At 41.7% G+C, this 14,101-nt stretch overlaps 4 protein-coding genes across 4 annotated transcripts; 1 reads left to right on the top strand and 3 right to left on the bottom strand.

The window, feature by feature from the left end:
• Nucleotides 1-54: 54 nt before the first annotated feature.
• Nucleotides 55-2,188, bottom strand: rpl37a (ribosomal protein L37a). Its single transcript, XM_047589171.1, has 4 exons — nucleotides 2,046-2,188; nucleotides 1,258-1,386; nucleotides 998-1,080; nucleotides 55-218 (listed from the first exon to the last, which is right to left on the bottom strand). Exons 1-4 carry the CDS (start codon nucleotides 2,046-2,048, stop codon nucleotides 155-157), a joined length of 279 nt encoding a protein of 92 aa, XP_047445127.1. The 5' UTR covers nucleotides 2,049-2,188; the 3' UTR covers nucleotides 55-154.
• A 124-nt stretch (nucleotides 2,189-2,312) lies between these two features.
• Nucleotides 2,313-4,347, top strand: cfap410 (cilia and flagella associated protein 410). Its single transcript, XM_047589170.1, has 7 exons — nucleotides 2,313-2,532; nucleotides 2,666-2,684; nucleotides 2,791-2,837; nucleotides 2,975-3,204; nucleotides 3,442-3,592; nucleotides 3,681-3,780; nucleotides 3,866-4,347. The coding sequence occupies exons 1-7, from the start codon at nucleotides 2,456-2,458 to the stop codon at nucleotides 4,028-4,030; spliced, it is 789 nt and encodes a 262-aa protein (XP_047445126.1). The 5' UTR covers nucleotides 2,313-2,455; the 3' UTR covers nucleotides 4,031-4,347.
• orc2 (origin recognition complex, subunit 2) lies at nucleotides 4,343-8,556 on the bottom strand. Its single transcript, XM_047589166.1, has 16 exons — nucleotides 8,406-8,556; nucleotides 8,101-8,171; nucleotides 7,865-8,023; nucleotides 7,281-7,367; nucleotides 7,076-7,165; nucleotides 6,952-6,983; nucleotides 6,768-6,825; nucleotides 6,367-6,680; nucleotides 6,164-6,273; nucleotides 5,939-6,071; nucleotides 5,573-5,669; nucleotides 5,347-5,493; nucleotides 5,095-5,266; nucleotides 4,952-5,013; nucleotides 4,757-4,875; nucleotides 4,343-4,652 (listed from the first exon to the last, which is right to left on the bottom strand). The coding sequence occupies exons 2-16, from the start codon at nucleotides 8,168-8,170 to the stop codon at nucleotides 4,569-4,571; spliced, it is 1,734 nt and encodes a 577-aa protein (XP_047445122.1). The 5' UTR covers nucleotide 8,171; nucleotides 8,406-8,556; the 3' UTR covers nucleotides 4,343-4,568.
• Nucleotides 8,557-8,596: 40 nt separating this feature from the next.
• Nucleotides 8,597-13,503, bottom strand: zgc:162816 (uncharacterized protein LOC571260 homolog). The gene is made up of 10 exons (XM_047589167.1): nucleotides 13,386-13,503; nucleotides 12,485-12,647; nucleotides 12,253-12,382; nucleotides 11,890-12,040; nucleotides 11,630-11,810; nucleotides 10,513-10,631; nucleotides 10,306-10,432; nucleotides 9,850-9,912; nucleotides 9,662-9,767; nucleotides 8,597-9,574 (listed from the first exon to the last, which is right to left on the bottom strand). Exons 2-10 carry the CDS (start codon nucleotides 12,628-12,630, stop codon nucleotides 9,485-9,487), a joined length of 1,113 nt encoding a protein of 370 aa, XP_047445123.1. The 5' UTR covers nucleotides 12,631-12,647; nucleotides 13,386-13,503; the 3' UTR covers nucleotides 8,597-9,484.
• Between the last annotated feature and the right edge of the window lie 598 nt (nucleotides 13,504-14,101).

Consider the following 14,101-nt stretch of genomic DNA (forward strand, 5'->3'; position numbering starts at 1 on the left):
CTTCATTTTAGGGCTACATTATAAAACAGATGTATTAAGACACAAACAAAGAACTCCGCTCCAGACCAATTTATTTTTGGATGTTGAGGCAATGTCCCGGTTGGTTAAATTATAGAAAAAGTCCCAAATCCACCAGTGATCATGGCGCACTGGTTTACTGGTCCTTCAACTCCTTCAGTCTCCTGATCGCAGACTTGACTGTGACAGCGGATGTTGTGCTAAAGGAGAAGGGAAAAAAAGAAGATAGATGAGTTCTGGTAAAATCTGCAGGTTTCACAACAAGCTTCATGAGATAAGATAGACATGGCCTCCTAAAAAAAGTTTGTTTGTGAAATCATTAGCATGGTCACAGATTTGTGACTGCACTAAAATCAAGCACTTGTGTATGACAAATAAACGTGGCTGTTCTTCAAAGGTAGGTCTATGTAACATCCAACAAGTTTATATCTTAAAGAATATGAGAACACAAACATGTTTCTTTTTAGCATGCTTTGTCAAATCATCTAACAAAATCAGTGAATTTTTCCTTTTGACAGATCAGGACACATCTACAGGTTCTGGGGCCAAACAAGTTGTGATCAGATGAGAAAAAGAGCACAGTACCAGGCACGATTAATTTCCACCATACCATCTAGTTCCAACAATAAGCCTGTTTCTCGTTTAGTACAACTCAGCAAGCTATCAACGATCATCAAACGTAGATGGCACTGGTTCGCATTAAAAGCTTTGTTTGTGCACAAATCATAATAAGTTAACTAGGTGCAGTTGTTCTCCCAGTGAGAACAAAGTCAGCTCAGTCTTGACTAATCAAAATCCAACAATGCAATAAATCACAGAAAGTCAGTGGCCCAGGTAGCTATGCACCATACAAATGTCAAAATTACTACTTCAAACAGCCAAATATACAGCCCTCACATTAAAATGAGTTTTCCTAACACAAATGGCTTCGATTGAATGTTTCTGATTGACCAAGCGAAGGAGAAAAGAAGCAACATACTTGTAAGTCCATGCACCTCCAGCCACGGTCTTCCTGCAGGACCCACAGTGCCAGATACCTACAGCCCTCCTCTTCATCTTGGTCTGTAGAAAGCAAAATTTAGTGCATGATGAGGTTAGACACATCAATTTGCATCAACACAGCATTATATTTATGACATTCAAGACATTACACTAAAGGCCCATCTGCTGCAGGTAATGCAAACGGCCTTTAGTTTTTGTACAGTGCAGTCTTTTGAGGATCCCTATGATTGTTCTTACCTTGCCACAGAAAGAGCAGGTGTACTTGGCATGCTGGGAGATTTCAATTTTCTTCACCATCTTCCTCAGCGACGCGCCATAACGCGTGCCATATTTACCAACGATCCCCACCTTCTTGGTGCGCTTGGCCTGTGGACACATGAAAACACAGATGAGAAACCATATCAACACTCACATGATTGTCTGTGCGCAAGAACCAAGATTAGATACATTCGGTTTCCTTAATTATCACACTACCGACTTTGTCAATACTGTTAGTACCAAACTCAGTAATGTTTGTCCCGTTAAACAGCTACAAGCACTCGACAAATGTGCCACTAAGCAGCAAAACCACAAGACATGTATGGGCTGCTGTCATTATCACGTAAACCAGAAAGCCAGGAAAATGCTCCCATCTCCATGTTAGCCACTATGCTAACGAAGCTAAACCGACAAATTCATAGCAGGTTTAGCAGACGACTAAGTAAGAAGATAATACATCGCATATATTAGCGGCACCTCTCGTTAACAAATACGCAATTTCGGAATTAAAGGCACACTATACGCTAATGTTTCTAGCCCGCCCGGTACTTGGGCTCATCGAGTACAGCAATGGCGGCGGCCATTACTGTTTCAATTGGACATGAAAACATCGTTTTTACTGTTTATTAAATCACCAGACTAATACAAATAAAGTACGGATCTGACCAACAATGTCCCCATAAAGTCTCCGAATGTGTGATTATACCATTTACAACACAGAAATTGACAGATTGACACGGATTTTCCAGGGAACGGGGTCTGCTCACCATCTTTCAGTGGAGACGTAGGTCCAAAGAGGGATTGCTTAACGCGCACGCGCGATTTACTCAGCTCGAACGAGCTGCATTGTGGGAGTTGGAGTTTTTGTAAAATTAAGATTATCATACAATAAAAACTACACGTAAAACTAAAATATATTTGCCGATGTATCCATTTCAGCAACTTTAGCAAAAATAATTCATGTCAGAAATATACAGTTGAAACGAATTAATCCGTAACTAAGGACGCTTCATATTTTTCGCGCATGCGTGAAATCATGTGGTGGACGACAACATCACTGCTGCTGAGTTGAGATGTTTGTCCACTTATTAGCGTGTCAGAATGCGGCCCTTGTTGTTTGTGAATATATAGTTAATTGAAAGTATTACTTATTTACAAGTACCTTCGGTGATGTGCTATGAAGCTAACACGGAAACTGGTTCTCGCCAAGGCTAAGGCCTCCGACTTGGAAAGCGTCAAGAAATTGAACTGCTGGTAAGTGCATACATTTTAGCTAACAATAATTTTGTTGCATTTTCTTATACGTCACCGTAGCCGAGGGGGAGAAGTACAGCTTGCCGTGTTTATCAAATCCGTTGACGTTACCTTGTGATTTTATTTTTTGCAGGGGATGCAACCTGACTGAGGTGAGTCGTTATATTTAAAGGATGTCGTATTCATTTGGACCCTGAATTCACTGGTCATGCTCAGATGGTCTATGTCAAGTTTTGTGCATCTGTGTATTTTTCCCAGATTTCTATATTCTCTCAGATGCCCAACATTGAGGTGCTGACACTAAGGTAACTCTTTGCTGTGTGTGTGTGTCTCTCTGGCACACACTTAACTACATGTCTTTGTAACACTGACATGATGTTGTTAAACTTGCGCAGTCATTTGGAATGATCCATGATTCCTGGCTATGATCCTCTCTCCACAGCGTCAACAGCATCTCGTCTCTCTCTCCTCTGGCTGGCTGCTTGTCTTTGAGTGAGCTGTACCTGAGGAGGAACATGATTTCTTCACTGTCTGAGCTGACTCACTTGCGCCCGTTGACTCGCCTCAGAGTGCTCTGGTTGGCCGAGAACCCCTGTTGCGGATCTGACTCCAGCCAGTACCGACTCACTGTGCTGCGCTGCCTGCCTCGCCTGCAGAAACTTGATAACCAAGGTGTGTGCCATGTCTTTGCATACGTGTACTCTACCTCAGATGGTCAACTTTAAGTCATACATCAGCAGCAGCAGTTACTGCACTTGCCATAAAATGATCTTCTTTTGTCTTAGAGTCATGATAGTTTTAAAAGTTTAGTTTCGAAGTCATCTATGAACTTGTGTAAATAGTTTTAGACTTATGTAATAGTAGCTGCGAAACATTCGAACGCCTCATACATGTGTTTTGTGTTTGCAGTAGTGACAGAAGATGAGCTTGCACTGGCTCTCATGGAAGGCGAAGAGGTCACCACACCTCCAAGTAGTATCCAGAGTCAGCTTCCCACCAACGGACTTCCAGACGCGGAGACAGAAAATGACCCGCTTAACTACAGCATGGAGGAGACCAAGTAGGTCTTGCAACTACACTTTAAGACTGAGTAAGAATTATCTACAATAATCATGCAGGTTAATTTCTCTCTTCCCATTTGTTTTCAGTAAAATCAGAGAGGAGTTGGGAATGAAGCCCCTTTCCAGAGACAAGTTCTCCTCTCTTTCTTCTCCATCAACCAGAGAAAACAAACTATCAGTGAAAAGGGTAGCTTCTCAGCACTGACTCATAATTTAACTAGGTATGTTTTTTTTTCCACATCTGCCAATTAATGATCCAACTATATTTTCAGACACACATTCTTGATGCAGTTCTGCTTCTGCTGAGGGATTTGGATGAGGAGGAGCTTCGCGTTGTACACACAGCTACACAGAACAGACTCCAGACGTACACACTGGACTCGGAGACGCTCAAAGATTCACAGACAATGCAGAGAACCACAGATATCCAGCACTGATATGTTAATAGCATGCACTCAGGGCCAACATGTCACTCCCCTTTCTGTGACTAACTCAAAGCTCAGGATCACATAAGACACCCACTTTCACCTGGTAATGTCTGCCTGCAATAGTCATGTCACGCGATTCAGCTTTACTGCTCCTCTTTCTTCTTGTGTTGTTCCTCTTAAGCACTCAATTGTTTCTCTCGCTTTTTCACATTTTTTTATTATAGCTGCATGCTATCTGCCTTGTAAGAACAAAAGAATGTATGTTTTGCAAAATCTAACACTATTTCTGTAATTAAAAAGAATAAACAGCAATACAATAACTTCAAGTGTTGCCTTTAATTGCACGTAGTGTGTATGTCACAGTGCTACGGAGGGACATTGAGAACAAGACAAGATACTTTACCGGGACTTTTGATTTAAATCGTGCAGGCAGGGCTCGCTATCAAATTTAATCGGATGTAATTAAGTCTTTAATAGTCATCGACACAACTAAAATGTTTGCTGGAAAAGACAGTTCATAAATTATGAGTGAAGTAAGTCTGAGGTCTTAGTCGCCCTCCTCGTTCTCCAGGAAATCCATCAACGTGCTTGCATCAACTGCAACGATCAGGCACTCCACTCCATCTGCACCCTGCATTATCATGTGAAGAGTGATAAAACAGTAAGTACCAAATTTTACAGAAAGGTTTGTCACTGAATGAGTGTTGAAAATTCTGAAACAACTCTTGAGCCCACCTTGCGTGTCCTAATCAGTTTGTGGTCTCTGAACTCCGTCAGCTGAGTCCTCAGCGTGAGGTCAGAGTTCACCAAGAAGGCCTCTCGACAACGCTGGTAGAAATCTTGGAACGACAATCCTGCGCACGGCACCAACAGTGATTATAGGAATACAGAGACAAAGAACGCACTAAGAAGTTGTGTGTGTGCTCGCACCTGTGTATGAAGGATTGTCTTTGTTTTCCAGCTGGAATTTTACCAGCAGTTTGAAGATTCCTCTGCAAAAAGACAGGACCCAGAGTTGTTAAGAAGTCACCAGCGCAGAGAGACAGCCAATCGTGTCACGGTGTAGGGGGTACCTTGCGTTGGGAGTCAAGCTGCGGAGCACATGCGTGAGGGACGACAGAGCGAGAGCTCCCGTCTGCTGCACGAGGAGAGAGTTTTCGTACGATGTCTCCTCTGAGTAGTGCTGGAACGTCACACACTCCCACCACAGCCAGTTAAACTGACTCTGCTTAAACTGGTCCCACACTAGGAACAGAGGAACAATTCAGATACATGGACATTTAAGTGCCAATGACGCTACAGCACAAACGCTTACAAACACCCACCCAGTGGAGCGTTAATGTGGTCTAAAGAAGCCAACAAGTGCAGGTTGGGGAGGGATGCCAGATGCCCTAGTGCACTCTGGGTTTTCTCTCCTCGAAGCATCGGTCCGTCAATATTGTGGATGAGCAAGTACACGTGGAGATCTGGGCCTGTGAGGACAAGGTGTGAATGTAAAACATGCAGGATACCAGCACAAGGCAAAGACAGAGAATCCACAGACGCACTTACTGTCTTTGAGGGTCTGAGCTATGAACTGGATCTGATCTGAGGGTGTTCGGAAACTTCCCTGGTGCTCCAGAACCTCACATGTCAGAGCATTTAATATCTGCATTGAAAGTACACAAAAGATTTTTTTTAATGTAGTAAATGTAGTCCTTGTGTATGCTAGCAGTTGGTGAAGGAGAATGCCCACTACCACTCCCAATTTTAACATTTTAGTCTTTAGCAGCACTCTGGTTCAGAAGGGATATACATAAAAGCTATGCTATAGCAGGAACACACAAGAAAATGTACCTGAGTGCAATAGTAGCTTAAATCTTGTAGTACTGTAAGTTGTACTTGTAAACAGCAACTTCATTTTTAGTGAATACTTACTGATTTAAGGGTGATGGAAGGGAAAAATCCATTGACCACAACATGTAATTCTTGAGACAAATAAGATACACGAAAGTCCTCCAGCAGAGCTTTCTTACTGCCCAAACCATAGACGAGCACACTGAACCCCAACCTGCACAAAAACAACCACAGACACTTTCTGTTTTATACCAATGTTCAAACACTTCGAAGATGTATGCAACAATGAAGTGCAACCACACTTACTGTAACTGTAACATCCATTTGCTAAAGTGCTTTTTGTGTTTGTTGTGCAGCTGCTGGATCTCTTTTGCGTAGCAGGATGCTTTTCCCTCTAGAAGCTGGACCAGCGTCTCCTGCAAACACAAAATAAGGACAAATTCAACTCAACCTGTTTAGCAGAAGCAACATATTTATCATATTCAGATACTGGCTGTTTATGAACGGACCCTGTCAAGTTTTGGGGTGTGCATACGCTCCAGGGTGCGGTCAGATGTCAGGACCTTCGAGCTGCCGTGAGCCTCGAAATACTCCTCTATCATAGTGGGCTGGTTCAGAGGTTCAGCGGCGTTCTTGCTCTTCTTGGCGGGTGTCTTGTAAAGGGCTGCAGATAAACCTTTACTAGGAGTTCTTGGGTTCTTCACATTCTCCTTCTCTTCTTTCTTTACTTTCTGCTCTTCCTCTGGCCCGTCTTCATTCTCCTCTTCCTCCCCAGAGTCAGAGGGCGACAGCTCGCTGTCACTGTCCGACCGGAGGCTGGGAGCTGGAAATATCAGTCACGTTTAGATTATAGTGATTTACAAGTTTAACCCACTGTGACGCTGCTGCAATTAGAACACTTCATACTCACTTGTCATCCTCTTCCTCAGCCTGTGTGGTGTTGTGGAGACAAACTGAACCTTTTTACTCTGTTGTTAAAAAAAAAAGAAGAAAAGAAAAAAAAAAAAAACGCAAAGTAACATTGAGTCAGCCAGATCAATCAAAGCCAGTTTCGCTAAATAATGACAATGGTTTCATCTTTTTTGTGGTCTCACCCTCTGTGGTGTCCTGCATTCACCTCTGTTGTCTAGACAAAGAGAAAAAAAATAATAATTGCATGAAAATAAACACAGGACCGAAAGTCTACAGAAACTAAAGCAGGTTTTGTTTTGTACTCACTGCGTCCCGTTCGGGTGGGAGTGGCAGGCTCTGCGTTCGGGGTCATACTGAAGCTCACACTCTTCCCAGGTGTCCGAGCCAACTCACACGCTGTGTACAGAAACACAAAAGAACAACGTGCATCACGCTAAACGAATAATCAGCTGAACACATACAATCCAAGAACGTTTGTGTATTTATGGGGATAGAACCTGGAGGCTCTCACCAGTCTGGGCCATACTGTGGCTGCGTTTGACCTTCTGAAAAGTGAAAATGGAGGATCCAGCCACTCTTGACAAACCATCATCGTCTTCTGTGAAGCCAGAAGAAATAATGTGACTGAAGTGTAAAACGATTTCATACTATGATGATTTTTATAGGATGAAGTGGGGATAAAGGAGTTACTGATCGATCCGTATAATTTCCAGCACTAAACAAAATTGTCTTGCTCTAATCGAGGCTGTAATAGCAGGTGCCATGATGACCCGGTGTAACAATATGTTGTTAATACTATATATACTCAAGTGCCTTTTGCTGATTTAAATAAATGACACAAAATCTCAGTGAATTTCAACTGTACTAAGAACAACAGACTCCACACCTTCAATAAAACATTGCAACCATCACACATCATCTCACTGGGCTATTGTATTACACTATATACATTCAGATGCATAATAATAAATTTAAGCTGTTCATTTACATTTATGATTGTTCCATACAAACACAATCAGCTGGTTGATGAGCAATGTTTACAACACACAACTGGAATTCACAAGTCTTATGATGACTACCGTCTTCATCCCTCACCTTCTGTGTTGTCTGTTCCCAAAGCCTGGATATAATTCTGCTCATCGAGGAATGTATTTTCATCTCCATCCTGATCTGAATCCTCTTTGGCCCCCCGTCGTCCAGCGGGGCTCTTAAACTTCACCATCTTCTGAACAGAGCCCGCGCCGCTCTGCACTCCTGATAACGCAAACATTAAAGACGTGAGTCCAGACACGAGTTTATAAACTGAGAGATTTCAGCAGAAGTGTGCCTACCCTCCTGTTTGTCCACGATGTGCTCCACGACATCTCCGTCCCCGACGAACCTCACCTCCAACACGCTCATGCTTCAAGATAATTAATCAAGTGCTGGTTAAAAGCTACGAAACCCCACACTTAACCTTTCAGAGTCTAAGCTCAACTGGTAGCGAAGGGTTGTGTTCACTTGGTCGCGTAATTAAACTAATAGCGTTAGCAGAAAGTGTAGTATAGCGACTAAGACACTGAAGCGACACAGAGCGGAAAAGAAACGTCCAAACGAAAAGCGGAACGAGAACAAAATGTGTCAAAACTCAACTTACTTGGCAATTTCAGCTTGTCCCGAGAAACCAGTAAACAAAACGTTGACAAACTGAGAGCTCAACGCTGTGAAAGTGTGACAAGTTCCCGCGCCATCCTGCTGAAGTTTTTAAACCACGTGATAAGTGAAAGGTCGGGCTGCAGCCAATCAGAAGGCTGCTTCAGTTAAAACCACATTTCCCAAGATGCAGCGCACACTGTTTCAGAGGATTTATTAAACACATCAAGTAGTTTCAGAACAGAACAGTGCAGAAGCATATTTCATGTACAGGAATTAATAAATTAAACGTTTTTATTAAAAATGTATCTAAGAAGAGGAGCAATTAAAAACAAATTAATCTCTGTTGATGACATAATAATATACAATATAATATATTAATTAAGAAATATCTATGTAGTGGCAACGAGTAAAATAATGCAGAAGGGCTCCAAACATAAAATTAGACAATGATGAATCAAACGGTAAATATTAAATACAAGAGAAATGCACACTGGTGAAAAAGTCTTGCTGTTAAAGTATTATCTGCACAGACTGCACTTAAAATGTAGACGCTCCTCACTAAAGCTTACGATTATCATTTATTTTATTGTTTTTTTGTGTGTGTGTGGCACATATGTAATTTGCTGATTGTGATGCACACATTTGTTTAGACTCAGCATACAGTGAGCATGTTGTAAGCAGCCTATTAGTATTTGTTGTCTATGCCATTGCCACAGCCTACCGAGCATTGTTGACATTCACACACTGATACATTTCAACTGGACTCAGTGCACAATGTTAACAGTGAGATGTTGAGGAGAAAAACACAGTGCCAAACTTTTCATTTATTTAAACATCAGGAGGGTTTCCTGTGTTTTCATTTTCTACAATTGTCACTTCAGGTAAAAAGGTCAAGGTCAGTACATCCTGGATTATTTAATAAGGTTTACTGAAAGAAATCTAATTCTGTGAGTTTGTGCCAGTAGAGGACAAGTACAAAAAATTAGAATTACTTCTAAACTCAACTCAAGAAGTCCTCCTCTGACAGTATATTTAGCTTTCCTAACACAGTCATATGTGATCACAGAGTTGGACAGCTGTTCACCACCCGCGAGTTGGCGTCCACTTCCCCAGCAGACGACCCTCAGAGTGCACGTGGTACACAGAATGCATCATCGCTGTCGCACACGACTAAAGAAATCAAGAAAAAGAGTCAGACAAGAAGGCAATGATGGAGTAAAAGCTAGTGAGCCTAACTCCATGCGATACAATACTAACATGATAGGGAATCAGTGTGAGCAGAGATCCCAGGGGGTATTTGCTGTAGTCGAGTGGCCCTGAGATTGGCTCCACTCTTCCATGCTCCTGGGTCATAGACAACAACCTGGAAGGAAAGATTTCTCATCAGAACTTCTGTCTCACATGTTTTACGTGTTGAGATTAGAGAAAAGAGCGTTCAGCTTTACTTGAGGTTTGGATGTCCTTCAATCACAGCATATCCAGTTGGAAGTTTTCCAGCTCCATCCAAACTAAGAGCAGTGAGCAACAGCAGTAGAAGGTTTAAGTCACGGCCGAAGTTAAATCACATGCTTCTAACAAAAATAAAAGCTGATAAGCCAATTTATGCACTTTCATTATTTTTCCTGTTGGTGGCAGTATGGCAATATTCAGCACATAAATGTATATGGTTTGTGCAGAGAAATCATCTTGAATGGTTCTTGGATCCCAGTGTTTAAAGTTCTATGATGACATGCTAAGTTACATAGTTACAGTCCTTTCCAGAGTCTGTGAGTAAAGAAGTGGGTATTCGCTTCAGTTACCATAGATACTACTGAGCTATATAAATTAACTGTTGTCATGGTAAAATTCAGAATATTTTACCTGTCAATTCCGCCATAACAAAACTATACTTAAGATGGTACCTGATTCCACTCCACCTGCAGTCGATCAGGAGCTGGTTCCTGTGCGGACAGTGTCCAATGACTCTGGTCAAAACCCTCACAGCCACATCCTCCAGACGGCATGAGCCAATCACAGACTGCTGCACATCTAAACCCACCAAAGATACATTGTTGTAATTTTAAATCATACAACAGCATGAACACACAGACATATCTCCATTCACACACCATAGAAGACATAGTTTCCTGGATGCACCTCGCTGAGCTGTGCCATGTCTTTGACTGGATGGCTACAGGACGGGGTGGAGCCAATGCTCGACTTACAGGTGATGCCGACAGCTTTCAGTCTGACGGAAAGAAAGAGAACACAAAAAAATTGACATATTGATTCTCCTAAAACTGCATTTAATTAGCATTTAACAATTTATTCACATGTAAATATGTCCGGGTCATTATTATTAGTTAAATTTTACTTATTTAGCGCTAACACTTAACATATGTCATGTGAGGGAAATTAAGATATTAATTTCATTGGTGCATTATAAAAAGATATAAACTCAACAAATCCCCGTTGAGCTGCACCTGGAGAGGAAAAAATAAATTCCTGATGTGAAAAGTGTGGTAAAAGCAGTAGTGTAAGGTAACAGAAGTTCAGCCTGCATTCACTAAATATAAAAAAACAACACTGACGTGTTATGCTACAAAGTTCTTGGGACAAACACACCTGAGTGTGACTGACTGGCTGATCCAACCTTCCTTTTGAAACAGCTGCTTGATGTTACTAGAATTTCTGAGTATCGAAAGTGGATTAAAACTGTGAAGATGTGGAATGTGAAACCAAAACGAGGAGCTGATATATGCTCAAGACTCTGCTGAGCTGGTGCAAATCGTAGAGTTTCAGCTGCTCCCTCTGTCCGTCACCTCTCACGAGGAATAAATTAAAAGATTATCTTATCTTATCAGGGTTGGTTTAACTTGGCACACGCCCACTTCATGTCACTAAAGGTTATTTTTGCATGTCATCACTACAACTTACTGAATTTCATTAACATATCATGACCTTTTGTAATCCTAATGTAATCCTTAAATGCTTGTTAATGCAAAATTCAACACAATAAAAAGGTGTGGAATGGTAACACAACACGGTCTTTACTTGATTTACTCTGATTTCTCTAAATATCTTCTCTTTAAAACAATAATTTAATTTAAAAAAGAAAGAAACAAACATGATGCCATTTTGCAAAAAAAAAAGCACAGATAACTACATTACATATATTAGAGAGGTTAGATATGGATACATATGTATGGTTACATATGGATATGATTATCCTGGCTTCTGTCTTACTTTTCCATGAACTCCAGAGTCAGTTTGGTGGTTTCCCGGGCAACAGCCTGTATTTGCTCCACTCCTCTGCAGTTATAGGTGTTTCCACAGTGGGCATACACTCCTGTTAGCTCCACACCCTCTGCCTTAGCAATGGCTTCCGCTAACCGGAGCGCCTCAGGATCTGAGTGCAGGACACCAGCTATGACGGGGAACAAACACATAATCAGCGGGTGCAAAGGCTTGTGCTCAGCTGGCTCGAGGTTTCCCGGCATGTTTACCTCTCCCATTGCCACAGTCAAGTTTCAGCCAGACGTGCCACTGCCGACTGTCTCTCAGAGGCCTTTTCTTCAGCTGCTCCAGTGCATCAGGATGATCCAGCAAGACTTGGAAAAGATCTAACCTCTCTGACAGGCCTGCACAACGCTCCACCTAAGCAAAGACACATACAAAAATGATGTAGAATTAAGTTGAATGAGTGCAATGCCATTTTAAATATGGCAGCACGCTTAGCACAGACTGATCTGTGGTGTTCTCTGACACAGCTGTCATGAATTTATTTAATTAATTGGTAACATAACGTAAATTATGCTGTGACAATAATACGTCTTCTTGTATGACAGATTTTATGCTTAAACGTGAACCTTATCAAAGGGGACAGAGTATGCATAGAGGATGTCATCAAATCCATGATCGGCATAGAAACAGGCCTCCGCCAGCGTGGAAACCACAATGCACCTCCGTGATCCGCCCGTCATGATATCAGCGCACTCACTAGACGCACACACGAGACCATGAGAAAGTGTATTCATTAGGTGCAGTATGGATGACGTGGGTGCATGTACTGTATCTGTGTGTGAGAGTGTGTGTCTGTACAGGGTTTTGTGGGTCTTCATGTGCGGGCGAAGCTGGACTCCAAGTTTCTGCCAGCGTTCGATCATCCTCTGGGCATTTCTCTTCACTTTATCCACATCCACCACCAGGGCAGGCGTACAGAGGGTCGAGATGGGTTCGCCGTCCATGCTGGAAGCACTGGAGCCTATGTACACATACACATATTTGCATTGCTGTTTTTTGTGAGCACATTCATTGACGTAATGTTTTCCCTATAGCCCCCTAGCACCATTTCAACTAATGTGGACGTGTCCAACCCTCGCCCTAATCCAAACCATAACATAATTGTAAGCTTTACCGTAAAACCACGTCTTAACTCTCTAACAGGCTTGTAAAGAAAGTGAGGACGGGAGAAAATGTCCCCACTTTGTACAAATGTCCTCACTCCCATGGGGTACAAAAGTCAAACTAGTTCTCAGAAAGATAGATGTGCAAGAATACACACACTTCTCGTGCAATTAAATTCTTGTGCATGACTGGCTCAAATACCAGTCCAACAGTAACACTCCACCAGCCCATATAATTGTGTGTCTCATACACAAATGAGCACTCATCCCAGTGCTTTTTCTACGGTTGTTTGTAACTTAGTCTTGCAGCGCTCAGGTTGTGTGGCAGAGACCTTTGAACCTTGACAACTAAACTGTTATTTTCCTCCGTGCACGATCCCACAAGATGGGTTATTCATTAAACCATAAGAAGAAAACAATTTTATCACTAAGCTTTTTTTTTTTTTGTATTAACAACCTCCGACTTTTTCCGCACTAAGTTGCACGACACATTTAGCTGCATTTAACACATTTAATAATAGGATTAAATGCGCGCAGGCTTAAATGCATCGAACCACAAAAACCAAAAGACAAGCGAGGCATATACTTAGCTTTACCTCTGAGACGCAGTGATCTGGTTTCTCCCTCAGAGGGTTCTCACCATGTCCTCAGTGAAGCATGAGCTGTGAGCTGAGGTTGCGATCACATTGCTACGGTGTCCCCGAGCGGTCAAACATCGTGTGAACGGAGGGATGCGGAGGGCGTTAAATAAATAACATTTAACCTAACATGTAATCTTTGCTAAACCTGAAGATAACCACGGACTGAAGTCCTTTATAAAAATATAATGCCATTTGTTCAAAACGTATTCAGATAGTCAAACAGCCCGTTATCAATCGCTCCAAAAACTAAACAAACGACAAAAAAAAGTTATCGAAATATATGTTGTTAGATTAATTCCAGCCGTATTCAATATTTTTTATTATTTAGCTTTATCTATACAGCCATCAAAGTTATACACAATTTAGTAAATATTAAGGACTGTAGTCGAACTGAGTGGCTAAAATGTTCTTTATCATTATTATTATTATTATTTCTGTCTTGTCAGTTGCAATAGAAGCTTAGAAAGGTTTTCTCCATGCTGTGTTCATTCCTCTGTTCATCTGGAACTGCAGACTATGAAAGACTTGTCCTTTAATAAGAAGAGGAACATGGCCTGCAATCCACCTGCAGAACTGAACTAGGAAACTGAATTTCAATTTTTTATTTATTTCCCAGTTTAGTTTCATGTTACTCCTTTTCCTCTTTGGTTTTCCTTTATTTTTTGATTTGC

This window comes from Mugil cephalus, chromosome 7, assembly GCF_022458985.1.
Source record: "Mugil cephalus isolate CIBA_MC_2020 chromosome 7, CIBA_Mcephalus_1.1, whole genome shotgun sequence".
NCBI lineage: Eukaryota > Metazoa > Chordata > Actinopteri > Mugiliformes > Mugilidae > Mugil > Mugil cephalus.